General features: G+C 40.5%; 1 protein-coding gene and 1 non-coding gene across 2 annotated transcripts in view; both read right to left on the minus strand.

The window, feature by feature from the left end:
• VPS53 (VPS53 subunit of GARP complex) overlaps window positions 1–17,339 on the minus strand; it is a 134,250-nt gene that overhangs the window by 65,640 nt on the left and 51,271 nt on the right. Inside the window, exons 8-11 of the mRNA XM_090257191.1 lie at window positions 16,800–16,878; window positions 13,928–14,071; window positions 13,103–13,245; window positions 10,175–10,316 (exon numbers count right to left, since the gene is read on the minus strand). Coding sequence (XP_090113317.1) covers window positions 10,175–10,316; window positions 13,103–13,245; window positions 13,928–14,071; window positions 16,800–16,878 — 508 coding nt within the window. The remainder of the gene's footprint in view (window positions 1–10,174; window positions 10,317–13,102; window positions 13,246–13,927; window positions 14,072–16,799; window positions 16,879–17,339) is intronic.
• LOC149997901 (U6 spliceosomal RNA) lies at window positions 8,920–9,026 on the minus strand. Its single transcript, XR_016507366.1, has one exon. It is a non-coding gene; the product is annotated as a U6 spliceosomal RNA (small nuclear RNA).

The following is a 17,339-nucleotide window of genomic DNA, read 5'->3' on the forward strand; positions in this document are numbered from 1 at the left end:
AAACTTGAAAATGCTTCTACCTTTGACCCTATAATTCTACCTGTATCCTAACAGAATAATCTGAAATGTGAACAGACTTGTTCACAGAAATGTCCTTGTGGCCTTATTTATAAAAAGAGAAAAATTTTCTAACTGTGAAAAGCACATAAGGGATAGTTAGGGGAATTACAGAACATCTATAAAGTGAAATATTACATAGTGACTGAGAAAACGCTTAAGATACAACATGAAGAAAAGTAGGATACAAAATTATATCTACACATCATATATAAAAATTAACTCCAAATGGGCTGCCGGCCAAGATGGAGGCATACATAGACACGCTGCATCTCCCTCTACGACTAAGAAGGTATGCAACTACCTCAAAACTAGAGACAACCAGACGTTCCAGAAAATCAAGCTGCATGAAAGTCCAACAAACAAAGATATAAAAAAGAAATACTCATCCAGAAAGGTAGGAGAGGTGGAGTCAGGGCAGAGAGGATGTGGTCTGGCAGTGGTGGGGCCGGCAGCAGCAGCAGGCCAGTGGAAAGCATAGTAACACAATAAAAAAAGTAGGGACGGACACCTGGAGAGCACTCCCAGCACCAGACCAGACTGCACAGCTCACGGTCCCAGCGCTGGGGAAAATAAAGCCTCATTGCTTCTGACTGTGAAAACCAGTGGGGGATGGGGCAGAGGAAGAAACAGCCGGTCTCTCAGCAGAGTCCACTTATTTAGAGGCACCCACAGTCCTAGAATATCCACAGAGCCACCCACTCTGGGGACGACAGACAGAGCAACAGCTTGAGAGGCACCAATCCCATATGGAAGTGGGAAAAGTGCCTGGAAAAGGGGCAAGTGCTACGCAAGCAGCATTGTTTCCTCTCAGACCCCTCCCCCACACACAGCACCACAACGTGGTAAAAAGGTCGGTGGAACTGATGAATGTGTAAGACTCTGCCCCTCACAATGTAACAGGTGCGACAGCTCTACCTAAGTCACAGAGGCAAACAAACACAGGAGCCTGTCAAAATGAGGAGACAGAGAAGTATGGCTGAAAGAGGGAACACATCAAGGCTCCAGTGGGAGAACTAAGTGATGGGGAGATAGCCAACCCAACCTAACAGACGTAGAGTTCAAAACACAGGTGATAAAGATGCTCACAGACTTGACAGATATGCTTGAGTACAGCAAACACATAAGGGAAGAAGTGAAGGCTAAGCTAAGTGAAATGAAAGAAAATCCACACAAAATCAATGGTGAAAGGAAGGAAACCAGGGTTCAAATCAATGATTTGGAACATAAGGAAGAAATAAACAGCCAACCAGTACAGAAAGAAGAAACAAGAATTGAAAAAAATGAGGAGAGGCTTAGGAACCTCGGGGACAACTTTAAATGTGCCAACATCCAAATCATAGGGGTGCCAGAAGAAGAAGAGGAAGAACAAGAAATTGAAAACAAACCAAGCAAACAACCACAATAGGAACAGGATCATAGCTATGGGGATCATTTGGAGGGTTATCAGGTGGTAAAGGGAAGGGGGAGAAATGGTGCAGGAATTAAGAAGCTTAATTGGTAGATACAAAATAGACAGGGAGAAGTTATGAATAATATAGGAAAGGGTGAAGCCAAAGAACTTATATGCATGACCCATGGACATGAACTAAGGGGGGTGGAATTGCTGGATGGAAGGAGGGTAATGGGCAGAGGGGAGCAAAGGGAAAAGATATTGGGACAACTGTAACAGCATAATCAGTAAAATGTACTTTAAAAAAATTAACTCAAAATGGATCAAAGATCTAAATGAAAGGAGCTAAAACTGTAAAACTCTTAGAATAAATCATAAGTAAATGTTTGTGACCTTGGATTCCTAGAAGAAAACATAGGCGGTAGACCCTCTGACATCAGTTTTAGCAATATTTTTTGATATGTCTTCCCAGGCAAGGGCAATAAGAGCAAAAATAAACAAATGAGATTACATCAAACTAAAAAGGTTTTGCAGGGTGAAGAAAAACATCAACAAAACAAAAAGGCAACCCACTGGATGGGAGATGTTTGCAAATGACACATCTAATATGGGGTTAGTCCAAAATATATATAGAACTCATATAACTCAACATCAAAAAAACCCCAATCTGATTAGAAAATGGGCAGAGAACCTGAATAGACATTTTTCCAAAGAAGACCTACAGATGGCCAATAGACACATGAAAATATGTTCAACATCACTAATCATCAGGGAAATGCAAATCAAAACCACAATGTGGTATCATTTCATACTTGTCGGATTGGCTATTATCAAGAAGACAACAAATAATAAGTGTTGGCAAGGATGTGGAGAAAAGGGAACCCTCGTGCACTGTTTGTGGAAGGGTTGGTACAGCCACTATGGAAAACAGCAAGAAGCTTCCTCAAAAAATTAATAATAGAACTACCAAATGACCCAGCAATTCCACTTATGGGTATCTATCCAAAGAAAATAAAACATTAATTCAAAAAGATATATGCATCCTTATGCTCACTGCAGCATTATATACAATAGCCAAGGCATGGAAGCAACCTAAGTACTCACTAATAGATAAATGAATAAAGAAAAGGTGGTATGCATATACAATGATATACTACCCAGCCACAAAAAAAGGAAAAAAAATCTTACCATTTGTAGCAACATGGATAAACTTAAGAGGGTATTATGCTAAGTGAAATAAGTCGGACAGATAAGGACAAATATCATATGATCTCCCTGACATGTGGAATCTAAAAAACAAAACAATCAAAGCAGAAACAGACTCAGACATAAAGAACAAGCTGATGGTTGTCAGAGGGAATGGAAGTGGGAACAAAGGCAAAAAAGTGACTGGGAATAAGAGGTACAAACTTCAGTTATAAAAGCAGTAAGTCATAGGCACAGAGAATATAGTCAAATAATAACCTTGTATGGTGTCAGATGGAGAGTAGACTTATATTTGAATTTTAAAAATGTTTGTTAACCTTGGATATGACACCAAAACTCAAATAACAAAGGAGAAAAACAGATAATTTGGATGTGGAAAAATCTCCTACATTGGTGGTGGGAATGTAAAATGGTGTAGCTGCTGTGGAAAACAACTGGGCAGTTCCTAAAAAAGTTAAATACAGAGTTACATATAACCCCAGCAATTCGACTCCCAGATGTATTTCTGAGAGAACTGAAAACATATGTTCACACAAGAACTGGTACACAAATCACAAATGTTCATAGCATTATAATAACCAACAAGTGGAAACAACTCAAATGCCCATTAACTGACAAATGGATAAACAAAATGTACATCCGTACAATGGAATGTTATTCAGTCACAAAAAGGACCGAAGTACTGATACATGCTACACCATGAATGAACCTTGAAAACACTACACTAAGTGGAGGAAGCCAGGCACAGAGGCCACAATTATGATTCCATTTATATGCAATTTCTAGAATAGGCAAACCCATAAAGATGGAAAGTAGATTAGTAGTTGGCTGGGGCTGGGGGGAAGGAGGAAATTGGAAGTGACTGTGTAGGATGAGGTGTATTCTTTTGGGGGCAATGAAAATGTCCTGGAATTCAAGATGGAATGGTGGCAAATCTTGTGACTATGTTTTAAGAAATGGAATTGTACAACTTTTAATGGTGAGCTTTATGTGAAATTTTGTTATATGAATTTTATTTCAATTTTAAAAGAAAATAAGCTGAGAAAAAAAATGAATTTAAAAAGTGCAATTTCAACTGTATAAAATGTATAAAATGAACACACCCAAGTTCTCATCTGGTTGATGGGAAGACAAATTACATTTTTTCTGCCTTTTCACTCTTGCCTATAATTTCCAAATTTTCTATCTTGACCACATGTTGCTTTCTTCTCCAATTAGGATGTTATTCACATGAAAAAATATATTCCTTTAGCATCATATAAAATTTATAGGTCCTGGCTGGGTAGCTCAGTTGGTTAGAGCATCATTCCCATACATCAAGGTTGTGGGTTCAGTCCCTGGTCAGGTTACATAGAAGAATCAACCAACGAATGCATAACTAAGTGGAATAATTCTTTCTCCCCTTTTCTCTCTTTCTCTAAAATCAATCAATAAAAAAGCATTTATAAGATATTTTGAAACACTAAAGGGGGACTTACCAGCTAAGGGAAAGCTATTTCCTTGTGTTTTGGCAGAACTGCAGAGACCCTGCTCCTTCCTGCTTTCCCATACCGTCCCTAATGCAGGTGTTAACTTGCTGGGAGATGGAGCTGTAGGGTAAGCCACTCCATGTGGGTTTTCATAAAGTAGTGAACCTTCTGCAAACATTCTTATGCTCAAACAGCATGGTCAAAAATCACACCTACAGATTTTATATTTATAGGGTAATTTTAAACAATGGGCAAGTATAAATTTATATTAAAATGACCCCTATAAGCCAAAGGATGATTGTATTTAGAAAGGCAACTTATGTAGTGGCCAAGAAAAGGAGAAATGCAGCTGCATAAAATGGGAAAAAATTTAATTTCATTAAAAAAAAATCTTCCAAATTCAGTGAACCAGTTATGACAACTTAACCTAATCTACTCTTGCTTTCGTAGAAGCTGAATATAATGTTTACCTTGAATCTAATCATTGAGTCACTAATAATGCATGTGGATACGGTTAAATCACATCCAGACATTTGCTTCTAATTTCAAGGCATTTTAATTTACAGACTATTTTGAATCCCTCCTAGACAGTCAGGAGTTGAGGCAATTAGCAAAAAGCAGAGGCAGCTCACTTCTTCCACTGACAGACAGGGGCAGCACAGGACATTACGAACTTGTTGGGGATAAAACAACAAAAACAAAACAAGTCCTGTCCTTAGTTCTTTTCAGTCTACATTTCAATCAGATGTCAAGGTTGCATCTGTCGGAAAAAAGCAGGAGATGAGGCATCACACTGATCCGTTAGGAGCTGAACTGTGGCAGATCTGCCCAAGTGAGCTCATCACCCCTCAACCTCACCCTCATTCACTGTCAATCAGTTAAGGGTGGAGATGGGTGGGCCTGGGAGGGTCTCTGATCAACTTGGCTCCTTGGCTGACTTCTTATCTTTCTAAGGAATTCACTAACTTCCTATGAAATATGGCATATATTAAATCAGGGTCTACCTTGCTGCATTTTGTAGTTTATTCTGATACCCTAAAATAAAGTGGTCGCTACAAAAGACTTAAAAAAAAACACAACCATCATATCCTGGGAGGAAGGCAGCACGGGGAGGCGGTAGGGACAAGGAATGGCAGGTGGGCAGGTGGGTGCCCACCAGCTAGACTAGGAGTCAGGCCAGTTGGAAGCCCTGTCTTGGCCAGGCCAGCCTCTCCCAGAACTGTCTGTTAGGAGCATGGTCAGTGGCCCTGACTAATTCACCAGGGTCCTTGCTAGAGGTGAAGGTGTGGCCCCCCGTGGTACGGGGCAAGGTGATGGCAGGACCTAGCACAAAGTAAACAACACCTACAGCGAGAAGCACCGCCTCCCCTCCTTCCCCCAGCAGGCCGCAGTGAACCGATTCTCCAAGAGCTGGTCAGCCTTGCTGATGAGCCCGGAGGAGTTCTGTTGCCTTTCTAGAAACAAATCATTAAGGGAAAATCCTTGAAGCCGATGGAGCAGTCATTGTCAGGACCTGGAATGCAGAATGGTTGCTGGGTCATGAAAACTGGGACAGAGGTGATCCGGGGGAAGAGTCTGCCTTAAAGAAGTTTAAGGATTTGAAAAAATATATGAAGAAAGAAGCTGAATGATTTGGAGAAGTCTATGGAGAAGACAGCTAACCAGCTAAGGGGTGAATAAAGAGCTTATGGTTCAGGAGGATTTTCTGGCCAAGGATTTGTAACCTGAAACTTGCTGCAAACTTACTAGGAGAGGAAAGAACTGAACAATTGGAAGAGATATTTGTAAATTGATTATGTTAGAAAATTTCAAAAACAGGACCAAAAAAGGAAGAGATTGGTGGAAAAGATTCAAGCATCCCCAGCTGACCATGAGCCACACCACAGAGCACACAGCATGTGCCAGGACGCGGAAGACTGCAGTCAGGACCTTGGCCTGGCAGTGGGTGAGCGTGGAGAGGCCCTGCTGCCCCAAGACACCACCCCCTCCAGCACTCTCCTCCCTCAGACAGAAGTGGGTTAACGGTCGGCCATTTTGACATCCCTATACCGGTTCTCTACAAAACAGCATTATCTTCACAAACTTATGTGCAGCTCCTGCCAGTTTTTCATGGCCTCTCTGTGGTTACCTTGTTTAGTGTCCTCACTTTGTCTAGAGGGGCCTTCTCTGCCCACATTACTTGGGCTCTTTCGACCTTTGCGGCATTTCCTAGCACAAGTGAGGCCTGACGTGTCCTGGGACAGCCCCAAGCTTACAGGCTATCCTGGTCAGTGGAAATGACATTTATTCCCCTGTAATCCTATAGCTTACTAAACGTAAAAGCAAAATCACTAGGACGTAGAGTCCAGCCAAAGGAGAGGAAGAATAGCTCAAAGCAGATATTTGGCTCTAATGTTATTCAAGCATCTTTTATTGGGACCTGTTTCTTTTCTTTTTTTAAAAATAAACATTGATTTTATTTATTTTTAAAGATTTTATTTATTTTCAGAGAGCGGGGAAGGGAGAGGGAGAGAAACATTGATGTGAGAGAGACATCAATCCATTGCCTCTCACACGCCCACTACTGGGGACGTGGTTCACAACCCAAGCATGCCCTGACAGGGAATCGAGCTGGTGACCTTTCAGTTCACAGGCCAGCGCTCAATCCACACCAGCCAGGGCGAGACCTATTTCCCATAGTTAGCTGGATTACCTTATGCTCTACCAGCCTTGCCCAACTAGAACATCGGAGCTCGGGGGGCACTCCCAGCTGGGACCAATGTTAAACTTCTTTGTCCCCAAACAGATCTCTGTAGGGCTGAACCCAGAGTTGCAAGAGTCTCTCTTAACACCAGACCAGAAGCACGGCTTGGGTGGCAGAGTGAGGAGAGCCAGCATGAGGAAGTCAGGCAGGTGCTGAAGCCAACCACAGCCTCCTCAGGAGAGACACATGCTCCTTTCAATGGCATTGCTGTTACCTATTTCATTCTGTGACTTGTATTTTCTTTAAGGGCATTTTCCTTTGTGCCTATTTGTTTTCCTTCGTACTGAAAGGAAATCCATTTTGAACATGAGTTAACAATCAGAGGATTGTTAATGTCTATCTGACATTATATATATAACAGAGGATATATAATGTCTATTTAAATACAAAAAGACTACTTTGTGGTTTGGTTGTCTTTTATTTTAATGAAGTCATGAGTGGCACTGAGTAGGAAGGGCCTTGTGCTAAAAGTGCAAGCTGCAGCCACCACTCTTTAGCCCAGTGCCCTGAGGGACCAGCTCCTAATGCACCTACTCTGAGGCAGGTCTTGTCGGGCAAAGAGGAATCCCAGTGAAAACCCAGAATCTTAGGACTGGAAGGGCGGGAGCAAGAGAAGACAGTGGAGTGAGAGGTAAACAAGTGAATGGGCCCCTAGGCCCAGTCTCCGTCCTTAATCCCCTGCTTTAATCAGAGTAGCTCAATTCTTCTGTACTTACATATGAGCTATGTGGTCTCAGGTAGCTTTCCAATGAGTACAGTACCTACCTCCTACAGCTGATGAAGCAAAGTGACCGCCTTAGGAAAGTACGCCTAGCATAGTGTGAGGCACACCGTGGATGTTCAAAATATGTTAGCTATTATTCTCTGTGCAGTCCACATTTGGGTTTGTTAGAGGAGAGTTTGGAAGTCAGTTTTGGCCCTCTCCCCCATTTTAAAAAAATTGAAAAATAACTTTGTTAAAGTATGTAAATGCAAAAAATATGTTTAAAAAGGATGTAAATGCATTGGTATAAAAAATTCAAACAAAACACCAGAGTAGAATGAAAAAGAATTCTTTGCGTCTCTACCTATTCTCACTCCAACTTCCTTCCCCAGAGAAATCCACTGTTATCATTTCCAGACCTTTTTCTTACATACTTACATACATAAACATGCTTTTTGCTTTTTACATAAATGGAATTATACCATATGTACTGGCCTGCAAGCTTACATTTTGCACTTAACAATATCTGAAAGGTTTCTTTTCTTTCCAAATATTTTATTTATTTATTTTTAGAGAAAGGGGAAGGGAGGGCGAGAGTCAGAGAAACATCAATGTGTGGTTGCCTCTCACACACCCCCAAATCGGGTTCCAGCCCACAACCCAGGCATGTGCCCCAACTGGGAATCAAACTGACGACCCTTTGGTTTGCAGGCTGGTGCTTAATCCACTGAGCCACACCAGCCAGGACTGAGAAGTCTTTTTTCCTGTGATAGCATATCTAGATCTTCCTCCCATTCTACCACTTTTGAGCAGCTGTACACTACTTCACAGGATGGATATACCATATTTTATTTAACCGTTCTTCAATGATGTACCTCTTTCACGGTATGGATTTTTTGTAGACTTCATAGCTAGATGTGAAATTGTTGCCTGACACTGCAAGCACATTTAAATTTTTGATACATAATGAAAATTTTCTCTTCAAAAAGGCAGTGTCAATTTGTATATTAGCACTAAAATACTGTATTGCTATTCTTACGATATTTTTTGCCAACCTGATGTATGAAAATTAGTATCTTATTCTATTTTTTTCACGTATTTATTAGCCAACTGTTATTTCTTCAATGATTTTCCTGGTTGACTCTGTACTTATTTTTCTTAGGTTGTCTTTTTCATATTGATTTTAAGAATTCTTTATGTATGCTGGATACTAATCATTTGTCTTTTCTTAATATAATTTTTAGTGTATTTTTTCCATCACCAATCATTTGTCCTATATAGCTTAAACTGTTTTTTTTTCCCTGAGATTTTATTTTTTGCATTTTTCTACCTTAACTCTATTTATTTATTAAGTATGGTACACTTCATAAATTTGCGTGTCATCCTTGTGCAGGGGCCATGCTAATCTTCTCTGTATCGTTCCAATTTTAGTTTATGTGCTGCCGAAGCAAGCACTTAAACTGTTTTTTTCCTAGTTCGTTGTATATCCTTTAATTATGTTTATGGTCTCTTTTTCTAAACAGAATTTTGTTCTTTTTGTCAAATCTTTCAGTGCTTTTCTTTATGGCTTCTCGGTTTTATGTCTTGTTTATCCCCCCTAAGCTCTGTTATCACACGGCACTCTATTCTTTTCATTTAACAGAGAAGGCCGTTTACCGAATTACACCAGTCAAACCCGCACAAAGTCTCCCTGGGTTGCTGATCCAAGGATTTTTGCACCAATAATATCACTTCTCTGTTGTTACCAACAGTTTAAAAAAAATTTCCAGTTATAAAGGAAATTCATGAGCTATGACTTTCTCAAGTTTGATTTCTTCCTCCCTCTCTCCTCCTCGTTCCTCTCTGCCCGCACAAGGTCTGTGTACTCTTTGCATGACTAGATGAGTCAGCCATGATTCCTGCATTCAAGGAACTCAAATCTCTGTGTGTGAAATGATGTAAACAGAAATTACTATAAAACGCAGAAATTTGGTTTCCCCACAGATAGAAATCAGAAGCAAGCATATTGATATGTTAGCAGGGAGCCTGGGTTTCCAAAAGAGAGGTTTTCAGAGAGACACTTCGACTGCATGGAGATTAAATGGTTTTAACCAACACCACCATGTTCCACCTTCCCAATGGAGGTACACAGGCCTCAGACCTGTGACCTTTACGTTACAATCTTTTGGTATCTCTCTGACATGTAAGTCTATATACACGGCTTTGAAGTTTAGAGAGACACATTGACTTGGTTCGCTCACCAGAGACATTAAGAAGACAAACCCTAAAGTAAAAACGTATCCAAATTATAATAAAATTCAATAGTTAATAAAGCAATATGGTATTTGTTACTAAATTAATGAGGCCTCTGACTCCCAAAACTGCCAGTCTGTAAAATGGGGCCAATACTCAGATAAAATGATGATAGGCCTTTCTAAAAAGGTAAGTGCTGCATCAGAGACAAACAATAAATCCATACAGAGTTCTCTGTATCATCCCTGCTTACACTCAGTGAAACCCTGGGAATGGAGGGTTAAGCACTTGCGGCCATGAGACACTGAAGCGAAGCTCCCCCGCCCCAACCCCACGAAGGTCACATTCCAGGCTCCCTCGGGAAGTCTTACCAGGCTTCCATCTGCCAGAGTGCAGCCAGAGAAGCGTTTCGCAAGAAATCCCTCAAAGTTAGTTGTTCTCTGAATCGCAAAAAGAAGCAATTTCACTTCAATTTCTTTAGCTCTGGTACGCATAATCTTGGCAAGCTCTGTCCTTCAAAATAAAGAGGTAAGAATATTGTCAAACAGAGCATTCAAGATAAGACAAAGTAAATGGTTTTAGTTTATATTTAAAAAAGAAAAAGTATTTGGTCACTTCAAATTCTGAGGTCTGTTACCAACTTGGTTTAATGGTTGGAGAATTTTAAGGTGAAATTAACCACCAGTCAAGGATTATGGACATCAATTTGTTTACATTTTTACTACTACTTTTAAATACCTAAACTTCTCAATACTTTGTTAATAATACATATGAAACACTCAATAGCTTATAAAATGCATACTTTTCTATGTAATTTCACAAGTCATTAATTACCAAATTACAAAGCCCTCAATCTTCCAAGGAAATAACCATCTACCCGAACAGAGAGCAGGAACCCTGGAAATACATGTGAAGACCAGACTCACCACGTGAAAGTATGTGTTTTGGTGGTTCCTGCCTGTTTATGTGCCCCTCCAGTGTTCTGTTTCAGAATGTAAGTTGTTTGAGAGCAGTGATATAAGAATTCTTAGTAAGAACTGACCTATAATCATCTTCTCCCACAAATAAATGACAAAATCAAACAAAGTTTATCTGATAATTAAAAATCTGTTGGATTTTAGCTAAAACTGAAATGATGACAGCTTAGCAGCAACACTGCCATTAGCTGATACAGTAGCAGGCTAGTCGGCTTTAATGTACTTCCAGTCTCCTACAGACTTCATTTTTCAGAGTTAGCTTGCAAGTCACTGAACTGCAGGCTAAAGAGAATTACTTATCAGTTTCTCAAGGCATTCATCTTTCTTTGCTTATCAGAACTCAGAAAGTGACAACCACGGCTGACACTGAATCAACGCTAAAAGGTTATCTAAACCTATGGTAGCAAACATGTTTTTTAAAACAGCCACACAGAATGTACAACACCAAGAGTAAATCCTAATGTGAACGATGGACTCTGGGTGATAATAATGTGCCAATGCCGGTTCATCGATTGTAATAAATGTATCACTCTGGTGGGGGGTTTGTTAATGAGGGAGGCAATGCTGGTGTGGGGCAAGGGTATATGGGAAATCTCTGCCTCTTACTCTCACTTTTACAGTGAACCAAATGCAGTTCTAAAAAAAAAAAAATTCTATTAAAAAATAAAATCCACAAAACCAGCAGCCAATTTCCCTTAAAACATTTCTCCCACCATAATGTGCTTAAAGCTTGCAACTTGACTGTATTTGCTGTGATTTTAAGACAGATGACTAACATGAATTACTCTGAGTTCTGCTTAGATACGGAATTTTTTATTAACCTGGAGTTAATGTAATTGTGAACTATCAGAAGGAAATATATAATTAATAAAACACAATTACCACCATGTTATGGTATAGCTGCAAGTAAAAAATGAAAAATGTTGACTCTAGCTTTAGCTTTGTCGTGGATTCACTGACCTAACCTTCTTGAGCTTCAATTGTTGGATGTCAAGGGACTATGTAACAGACATGCAAGTCCAAGAAGCACAGAGTCCCAAACAAGATGGATGCAAAGAGGCCCACTCTAAGACACATCATAAGTGAAATGTCAAAAGTTAAAGAGAGAATTTTAAAAGCAGCAAGAGAAAAGTAGTTAGTTACAGGAGATTTCCCGTAAGTCTGTCAGCTGATTTCTCAAAAGAAACTTTGTAGGCTAGAAGGGACTGGCAAGAAATATTCAAAGTCATGAAAAGCAGGGGCCTACAACCAAGACTGCTCTACCCAGCAAAGATATTTAGAACTGAAGGGCAGATAACGAGCTTCTCAGACAAGACAAAAACTAAAGGAGTTCATCATCACCAAACCATTATTATATGAAATATTAAAGGGACTTACTTAAGAAAAAGATCAACACTATGAACATTAAAATGTCAACAAATACATACCTAACAACAATTGAATCTAAAAAACAAACTAAGCAAACAAGAAGAAAGAATCATGGATACAGAGAGCGTTTTGATGGTTGCCAGGTGAGAGGGGAGTGTGGGGGATGGGTGAAGAGGTGACGGGATTAAGAAGGACAAATAGGTAGTTACAGAATAGCCATGGGGATGTAAAGTACAGAATAGGAAATGGAGCAGCCAAAGAACTTATATCCATGAGCCATGGACATGAACAATGGTGTGGGGATTGTCTGAGGGAGTGGAGGGTGCTGGGTGGAGGGGGGGTGGAGGGGGGAAAATTAGGACAACTGTAATAGCATAATCAATAAAATATAATTTTAGAAAAATGGACTCGGTAGTCCCTGGGCTACACTCATGGACAATTAAGACAAGATGAATGAAAGAAGCTTTAAAATGCTTAAAACACTCAGATGCCAATATTATTAACTATCTAAAGACTATAAATGCTGTATTAAGGGTGGGAAATTTGTTCAATATATATTTCCTGATGGTTTATTATGTCACTGAAATAGATACTACCCCTGTCCCTATGAATATAGTCAGAAAAGCAAATTGATCATGGATATATACAACTGTAAAGTAATATATGTGATGCAGACATAGGGGGAAATGTGGGGCAATGAATCACTACAGGTAAATTTAGTCGATGAATCTTGAGTTGGTGAAGTCAAGAAGGCAGGCTGTTCAAGGCAAGGGCTAGGTCAAAGGAACATCCTGCAGCAAAGACGGGAGCAGAGGCTGGTTAATAATCGCATATGAGGGGGACAGCAATCATGTGGTGGCATCAGGAAGTGGTTCCCATCCACGAGACAACATGGCCCGTTAGACAGGAGGACTGATTTCAATGAACAACAAAGCCAGTAGAGTTGTAACCTACTTTGTAAGGTGGCAAAATTCTACTGCAATCCTCTCGGTCATGTGCCACTCGCGAGGAAACATTCGGCCATACTTCTCCTCATAGTCCACAAGCTGGCGTTTTATCCAGGCGTAGCGTCTATCAATTTTGTCCAGCCAGGCCACCTTTGGAAACCAGGGGACAAAACCCACCGCAGTACTAAGAAGTACTGTTGAGAGTTTAAGGAAACAGCAAAAACACGGAACCAAAACAAAAACAGAACCAAATTCTCTACTTCTTATGGTTTTGAAGAATATAGTTTACTTTCTTTACTTGCTCTAGAGGTTTTACCCTGTGGTGCATGAATAGGTTTCAGAGGTCTGCAAATTTCCAGAAACTGCATGTAAAGTTTTATGCATAGCTGCCTTTTTCTGGAAAGATCTGTAGCTCTCATAAATTTTTTCACGGGGTCAGTAACCCCAAAATGGTTAAGAACCACTGAACTGTACAGTTAGCCCCTAGAATTCATGGTTCAACAACCAATTCTTTAAGACAGTAATACTTCCCTGGCTGGTGTGGCTCAGTGGACTGTGCTCTGGCCTGAGAACCAAAGGGTTGCCAGTTCGATTCCCAGTCAGGGCACATGCCTGGGTTGTGGGCCAGGTCCCCAGTTCAGGACACATGAGAGGCAACCCACACACTGATGTTTCTGTCTTTCTTTCTCCCTCCATTCCCCTCTCTCTAAAAATAAATAAAATCTTAAAAAATAAATACAGTAGTACTAATAAAGTATAAATCAGTAGACTTGAGAATTTTATTTCAATAAAATTCAAATGTAATATTTGATCTCATTTGGTGGATACTTACATCTTGGTTTTCTTGAAAAAGTACTAGATACTCTGACAGATGCTGTTTAATAAACTTTTTGATGATTTCCTGTTTGATTCTGGGGTCCAAAATATTAGCAATCAGACAAGCGTCTCGTAGGACATTGCTGGGTCCTCCCGGCCTCTGCTAAAACAAATGCACAGCAATTCAAAAGCCAGAAACAGCCTCTAAATCTCACGGCCTTTGACAGCTTCTACTCCTTGCTCCTCTCTTAAAGTTATTATTATTCCCACTCCCCTGACACTCGTTCTGCTGCTGTGATGGATATTTTAGTCTTTGTTCCTCGATGAGAGAATCATTAAGCTAGAGTTCAGTACCCAATATTAAAGCTACTCTGTCAATCAGCAATGAGACGTTTTGAAAAACATGGCCAGTAATAATCACAGGAAATTTTGCTTTCCGAATATCAAAACTGAAATCACCTTGTGGAAGAGCCCAGAAGTCAGAATGACCCCGGTCTTACTCCACATGTGCCACTTTCCCTGATTTCAACCTCCCAAGACTCCTGTTCTTAAGGACCTGTGTTTGTGCCAAACAGTACAGTGGCATTTAAAACCTAAAATCAGGTTCCAAACCACCAGACCCGCTTTACTACACTCAACCACCCAGATGTGCAGCTAAAGGCAAAACATAATATCAGCCTCCTGACATAAAAGGAATAGTAGCAGGACATCGAGAGGCTGTATCGCTACATCACAATGACTGAAGGCAATTCAATCTAGCTGAACCTTTCTTTATGGCAACTCGCTGCACGCACACAGCTGGCGGAGGTCTTACTGGAGGAAACACTTGGCATCTACGCCTGGCTTGGCTGAGAAGCCACGTAGCTTTGGCAGTTATCGAACAGCATCTGAAAAACAGTGGACTTTAGGTGATGAGTAAAGTTCTTCCAAATCTTTGTGTTTTGTTTTATTTTAGTCAACTCTGTTCAATTTACCCATCTCCACCGAAGTTTAAGTGTTTCATTAAGTGTTGTCTAGGCTGCCTCAGAGCTAAACCATAAAAGTGTTGACTAGCTCTGCGCTGAGTGGCTGTTATGACATCCTGGGAGCACCCTGACTGCGCAACTCCTGCTTCTTCGTAAAGGCGTTTGATCTAATAGAGAAGTCACAGAAGCCAAAACCCATGTGCTCAGGGGTTCAGATTCTGTCATTTAAAAAGGACTTCATAGACTACCATGGATAATTTTTTTTTTAATATCATGAAGTCCTTTTATGAAATAGAAATGATAGCACAAGGCCTTTAAAAAAGTCAACAGCCATTAAAGAGGAAAAAAGAAAATTCTTTGTTACCCAGTCAGAAAAAAAAGGAAGCAAGTTGCCCTGACCAGATGACTCAGTTGGTTGGAGCATCATCCCGTACACCAAAAAGGTTATGGGTTCGATCCTGGGTCAGGGTACATAACAGGAGGCAACAGACTGATGTCTCTCTCTCACATCGACGTTTCTCTCTCTCTCCTTCTCTCTCCCCCTGCCTCCTCTCTCCCTTCCTGTCTCTCTAAAATGAATAAACATATCCTCAGGTGAGGATTAAAAAGAAAAAAGGGAAGCAAGTCTTTAAAGAAAATCATTTTAACTTCATCTGTCTGGCGACGTCTGGGAAAAAGATATAACATAAGTCATAGTTACATTCTTCCGAACACTAAAGCTGGGCTTCATCCACATCTTTCTGAAACTGCGATGAACAGCAGATCCTACAGTCAGAAGAGTCTAGTGCTTATAATTTATGGATATCTTACAATGTCTTCTCACAGAATAGCTTTCCAACATCCATTCCCCACAGTTACATGGAATGAATAAGAACATAAAGTCCTCAAAGGAATATGCTTTGCAAATGAAATATGTGATTACTAGAAGACAGCAACCATACGGGCGGACATTAAAATCAGGAGCAGGTTTCCTACAGAGGGTAGTACTCTACAAAGCTGGGGCAGCTACCCCGGCAGCACAAAGGAAAGTAATTAAGATATATCCAGTTACTGAATTATAGCACAGATGCAGGAAACGTTCCTTGGCCCAGTAAACGAGCATGTGCCCATCATCTCCACCCACCAAGTGCAGTCAAGAATGCTGTCCGCCCGTGTGTACTTCCACTCATGTCTGTGTCGAACAATTCTTTCCCTTGAAACAGCTCAAATAATAGAGAAGTAACAGCTTCAGAAGGTTCTTCCCTCCCCTACACATGCAAAGCATTAGGATGACGTCTGCTAGACTCTGGAGGCAGAGCTAAAGGCAGGTGACCAAGCGCAGTGGCAGCCAAGGCAGGCAAAGCCTGTTGTTACATGAGAAGTGTAGCCAAGAGCTCACAAGTGAAACCCTGTGCGCGTCCCAGACACAACGTAAACAACTAAGCTACCAGCAAGAACAAAAGGGGTTCACTCTAAAGAACAGGATTCTGATCGTTAAAAGCAAGTCTCCTAACTGTGTAACTCCAAGTTACATAAGCCCGTGGACTCCCCTCCCAGTTGTCTTTCCACCAAACTGAAACCAATGAGTTATATAACAATCCTAAAAACACTGCGGCCTGAAGTTGTTGTTGTTTTTTTTTTAACACAGCTATGAGAAAAACGGAATTTACTGGGCAGATAAGATATTAGGTTTGACACACATTAAATTAAACCAAAATAAATCCTCACTTTTTTATGCTAAAAGAACACAAATGAGGAATCAACATTGTTTTGGGATATTTAAAATCAACGATGGTCTCATTACCCTGCACCTTTGGCAAACAGACTTACGGCTGCCACTGAAAACTTTTGAAATGATAAATGGAAATAGTAACTGTAGTGAGTGTGAATTTGGTGAGAATGGTGATAATATCTAAAGACTGGAGAGAAAATGCAAAACAATACCTTGGTACCCTGGGAGGGAAATGCTTCTTCAAAATCGGCCAGGATTTGCTGTCCTAACTCAGTCTGGGCAGCCTTCACTCTGTAGAGAAAAGACAATATATTGTCTGGTAATTTTCAAAGACCCATAAGTAATTACGCAAAGATCTATAAAGGTCAGAACTGTTGGGAGTCTTCAGAGACAGGAGGGGGCGGGGTGCTAGATAAGAGAGGTCACACAATAATTAGTAGCAGGTTTATGACCAGGATCCAGATATCCTGTTAATTCTCAGAATGAAATTTCCTATATCCACAGATTTTCTATATCGATGTTCTTCTAGGCCACTCCTTGCCTGCCAGGAGGCAGTATATGTTAACCTTCATGAAGTATCAATAGGTGGTAGTTACGCTGCGGGAAAGTGCGGCACAATAAAAATAAGGCCCAAATCACAGATACACCCATTTTGGATTACTGGTGTAACTGTTTACCCACTCCTTGGAGTAAAGAATAGGAGGAGAGCGCCACACTATTTCAGGGTTGGTTTTTTCCCAACCCAGAAACCA

This window comes from Furipterus horrens, unplaced genomic scaffold (assembly GCF_987537825.1).
Source record: "Furipterus horrens unplaced genomic scaffold, mFurHor1.1.pri manual_scaffold_11, whole genome shotgun sequence".
Lineage (NCBI taxonomy): Eukaryota > Metazoa > Chordata > Mammalia > Chiroptera > Furipteridae > Furipterus > Furipterus horrens.